Source organism: Ornithodoros turicata, chromosome 7 (assembly GCF_037126465.1).
Source record: "Ornithodoros turicata isolate Travis chromosome 7, ASM3712646v1, whole genome shotgun sequence".
NCBI classification, from domain to species: domain Eukaryota; kingdom Metazoa; phylum Arthropoda; class Arachnida; order Ixodida; family Argasidae; genus Ornithodoros; species Ornithodoros turicata.
Window position 1 is genome coordinate 49902069 of NC_088207.1, and position 4449 is coordinate 49906517.

The 4449-nt window shown below is 49.0% G+C and overlaps 1 protein-coding gene across 1 annotated transcript; it reads right to left on the minus strand.

Moving 5' to 3' along the window:
* Nucleotides 1-3556, minus strand: LOC135400018 (uncharacterized). The gene is made up of 2 exons (XM_064631757.1): nt 2931-3556; nt 1-2076 (listed from the first exon to the last, which is right to left on the minus strand). The coding sequence occupies exons 1-2, from the start codon at nt 3529-3531 to the stop codon at nt 26-28; spliced, it is 2652 nt and encodes an 883-aa protein (XP_064487827.1). The 5' UTR covers nt 3532-3556; the 3' UTR covers nt 1-25.
* Nucleotides 3557-4449: the final 893 nt, after the last annotated feature.

Below are 4449 nucleotides of genomic sequence, written 5' to 3' on the forward strand. Positions count from 1 at the left end.
GAAAAATTATGCCCTTAGTTCTATTCTAAATTCTATCCTTCTCGGCGAACATTGTAGGTACGCAGGACGGGACGGCTGCTGCTGCCCTACCAGTGCACTGAAATATTTCGGAAAATGCTGGATTTGTAATAGTTGCCATTAGACAGCGCTCTTTCGCAGTCAGGTGGGAATCCGTGAAAGGGGAGCCGCAAAAGAACATGCACGACCGGATGAAGAAAGTCTTCAACGCCACTTTGGCCTTTGCCGTCGAGACTCGGCCCTGGTTAACGAGAGCTCGAAGTGCCTCAAACGTCATGCGAGCGCCATACGACAAATCGAAGGCATTCTCTATCCAAATATGCGGGCTACCGCTCTCGTCTCTTGACAGATTAAGGAAGGTGCGCATTTCGCCTATGCAAGATCCCAGAGCAGCGTACTTCCTCTGGCTTTCACTGGCCCAATTCCTGGTGCGCCGAACGAGTTCCACGAGTCGCTTGCCGATCTGCACCCCGAGCGTGCCATAGTTGAAATAGATTGGAATTCCTAGGCTTTGGTCGAAATAGAATATCGGCGGACCTTGTAAAATGGTTGGGATGATGATCAGATTAAGACTTGGAGTGGACGAGACATAAGGCACAAATTGGCGCTTCGATAGTAACGCCGTTTGCTCGGTTGGAAGATTCCTGAGCGCTACCTGCATTTCAAAGGTCTTCACCTTGACACACGCGGACATAAAGTCAGAATCTTTGACTGAGAAAGTAGTATAGTCAATCCCTGATGTCAGACTCGAGAAGTAGTCGTCCTCATACATCAGGTAAGCCGTGTTGTCCAGGAGACTCTTGATGTCGATGATTGCCACAGAGCCCATCCACTGCAGGGATGGAGTGTCGAGTAAGCCATCTTTTACCTGTCGTGTCATCTTCCTGATACGCGACGGGCTGTCTGTGTAGCCCGAGAGGAGACTCGCGAGATAAGGTCCAGCGTATATGAGGGAACTCTGTGCCACCTTAATGCAGATGACAGTGGCTTTGCGAATCTCTGCGACAAAATTGCGTAGAAAGGCATATTGCAAGACATCCGTCAGCACGTTCACAGACGAATACATCGCTCTTAGTGGTGCGTCCATGTAATACATGTCGTAGCGCACCCTGTCGATAGCCGCATTCCCAGTGAGGTAGACATAGCTGTCTTGGTTTTGCCGAAGATACGGCGGTGCGGCGTTGTTGATCAGCTTGAGGAATTCTTCAACGGGATAATCGCCTAATATGGATGCCAGTTCTTTGAAGGACAAGTACTTAGATGTCATGTCTTTAGAGCTGTTGTCCCATTTCGCGTCGTATGATATCACCCCTTGCGCCATTTTCTCCACGCTTTTCTTGCTGGCTAACGCGCCGACGACATCGTCAATGTAACTGTCTGCGGTACCGGAGTACGGTTGCCGTGTCTCTATAAACAAGTCGCGTATCTTTCCCGCAATGGTCCTTCCAATCGATAGATGGAGCACGCTCTTTTTATCCTTTCGCTGAAAACTCATGCTGAAGATCGAGTGAATTCCAGTGTCGAAAGCTATTCTCAGTAGCTGCTGAAAGAGTGTAGGAAAGTTTGGTGCGTTCACCAATGCCGATATGTTGAGTGCCGATCCGGCACTTTTAACATCGTCTTTGAAGCTGCCTGTAGCGTTGTTCAACATGAACTTCTTGCAGGAAGAGTAGAGATCGACGAAGACGTGCATACCGTTCTTCCGTATCCGGGCCAGATCTGCGGAACGGAGGATCGAGTCGAGCGTGTTGTAAAATGCACCAATGGCGTCGTCAAGAAAGCTGGAGCCAGCGGTGGTGATCCAGTGATGGCAAACGTGGTCGTAAAAGTCGTCACACGGATGAATTGCTTCGTTGAGCAGCCCAGCCATGTCTGCGCTGACCTGGAGACACTCTTTAGTGGTGCAGACCAGGGTGCTGTCGTCAGAGTGGACTAGCAGAAGAACGTACGTCAGCACCGCGATCCCTATTAGGCACAATGCCAGTAGGAGAGCGCATATTGCGATGATTCTCCCTCTTCGTGGGTATTCGGTGTAGTCTCTCTCCACTGAAGTGATTCCTGTAGGAATGAAAATATGGAAGGGCGTGAAAACCCCTCAAGAGGCACGTGTCCCGATACTTGAAAGTGAACATATTTGACGCAGATGTGTCTAGTTGGGTAGGAATCAAGAGGGCTGCTGAAGCTCTAACCAAGGGGCTTAATCGCTTCATCGTCGCTAGGGTCATTACGAGCTAACAAGTGGCGGGAAATTCAAAAGCATTGGCACGTGACACATTGCGCGTGACGTATACCACGCCCTTCACGCTGATCGCGCGAAGGGCGCCGTGCACGTGTTTTATCACGTGCCCTTCTCGATGAGTGCTCCGCTGAACTTTAGCTCGTAAGGCGTGCAAGCGATTAAGCCTCCAAGCTAGTACCGAAGGGGGTACCGACGTTTCGGAGCCGACTCCTTCAGGGGTGACCTGAAGGTCTCACCTCGGTCTCGTCGGGACCCCTTCTGTTCTAGCCTGGTTGGAGCTTCAGCATACCTCGTGTTCTGACACACACGCACGCTAACCTCGTCAGCACGGCTTTGACGGCTATCACACTTCCAAAAACTATTTGCCTCTCAAAATGCTATTTTAGATAACGAGCGATGCCACATACTAGGCACTGGGATGACGGTTCAGACATGCACTATATCGGTATATCAGTAGTTCTAAGTAAAAACATTTAAAAAACTATATATGCCTACATTTCCTTCTGTCTTCATTTCAATAGGTTCGTCTTTTTTGTTCTTATTTCCGTTGCGGTCGTCATTTAACCGCACACTGATGGCGCTATGGTTCTCGCTGCTTACGAAGAATTTGTAACGCTCTAGAAATTTCTATTTCAACCCGCGTATTGTCTTCCCCGCTGAGGTTTAAACTCACCTCGGAGAGCGAAAAATCTTGAGACTCGGGACGTGACATATGCCGGGCTAATCTTTGTGTTGGCCGTCTGATGTTTCTCTTCGACTGAGTGGACGGTTTTCTTTTTCTGCGGATGAGTGGTTTTCTCCGGCTGAATGGTCTTCTCAGTGGCTCTGGCGGATTCTTTCATGCTTCGTATCATCTCACTAAACTCCTCGTGAGGGGGACTGTCCCTGGAAACGTCCATAGGCAGGAAACGTGAGCGCCTCGTCGACTTATCGACACTCTTGACGTCGGAGACAATGTCGCTGGTAGGCTTGCCCTTGTCCACATCTTCTGGATGGTTCTCCGGTTCAGATATTCCTTCGTGTGGACGTGCCGGTGTTGCTGGAGATGCTCGTGTAGGTGATGGTTCAGATGCAGCCGAGCCGAAAGACGCGACGTGACCTTTGGACCCGACGGACTTTTTGGGACCCGACGGACTTTTGACGCCGGTAGATTGTTTGCCGCTGTGCCTCCCGTCTTTCTTCTTGGGCGTGTGCTTCGGGTGCTGTTTCGGTGAAGCAGCTTCTTCTGGTTTGACGCTCGACTTGGCATTTTTCTTCTCAATGTCTTTCACCATGCTGAATCAATGCCAACTGACACGCGCCCCGCGCAGAACCAGAACACTGGGCGGCTCTTCCTCTTCTTCTTCTTCCTCGCGCAAAAATGGCTCGTCCCTTCTTCATAATTTCGATGATGTTCGTGATATCGTTGTAGCGGTACATCGGCACGTGGTATCAGCATAATGAATTTGGAAAAATTGATCCAAATTCAAATGCACGCAGCCGCTGTATGCTGCGTGGGTGTTCGCTCTCCTTATACCATATAAACTGATATCTCCTTATATCAGGCAGAAAGCTCGGTAATGACCACAACAACAGCCACAAAGGACAGCGTTATGTCATGATTGTTTGTTCATTATGATGTTGCAGAGACTACAGTGGCCCAGATACTGTGAGACCGACTATTCTCTTTTTCTGATACAACAGATGATTGGCTTCTAAAAAAAAAAGAGAAAGAAATAATAACACTCTTTATTAAACAAACCGCAAGTGAGCCATCGAAAGGCTCCTTCCCCGTAATAAAATCTGTTGTAGGACGACGTGCTGAAAAGTTCCTGGCCCAAATGGGATCTCGTCATCGTCGACACAAAGAGCGAGATGAGGAGGGAGAAGAAGAGTTAATTTTTGCTCTGGCTATCAAGAGCAAGTCTACTACAAGCGTGAAATTTCCAAAAGTGCAACACGCGCAAGACGTGCGGCACGTGCAACATGTCGCCAGACTGAGCCGACAAACCTTACGTGTAACATATACCATTACCATTTCAAAAGCTGAACCTGGAGGCAGTCATGAAGTGCCTGTTCATACAGAACAAAACTCCGAGTGATATCTGTGAGAGCATGATGCAAGTTTTAAGTGACGAGGGCCTATGATAATCATGAGGGCCTACGTATGAGGGTGTATGAGGGCCAATGATAATCAACCATGAAGGAGTCGT

What these genes read in the sequence shown, in the direction of transcription:
- LOC135400018 (XM_064631757.1), bottom strand. Translation starts at nt 3,531, where the DNA reads ATGGTGAAAGACATTGAGAAGAAAAATGCCAAGTCGAGCGTCAAACCA. An exon ending in AAGATTTTTCGCTCTCCGAG is followed by an intron (nt 2,077 to 2,930) that starts GTGAGTTTAAAC and finishes TCATTCCTACAG; the next exon opens with GAATCACTTCAGTGGAGAGA.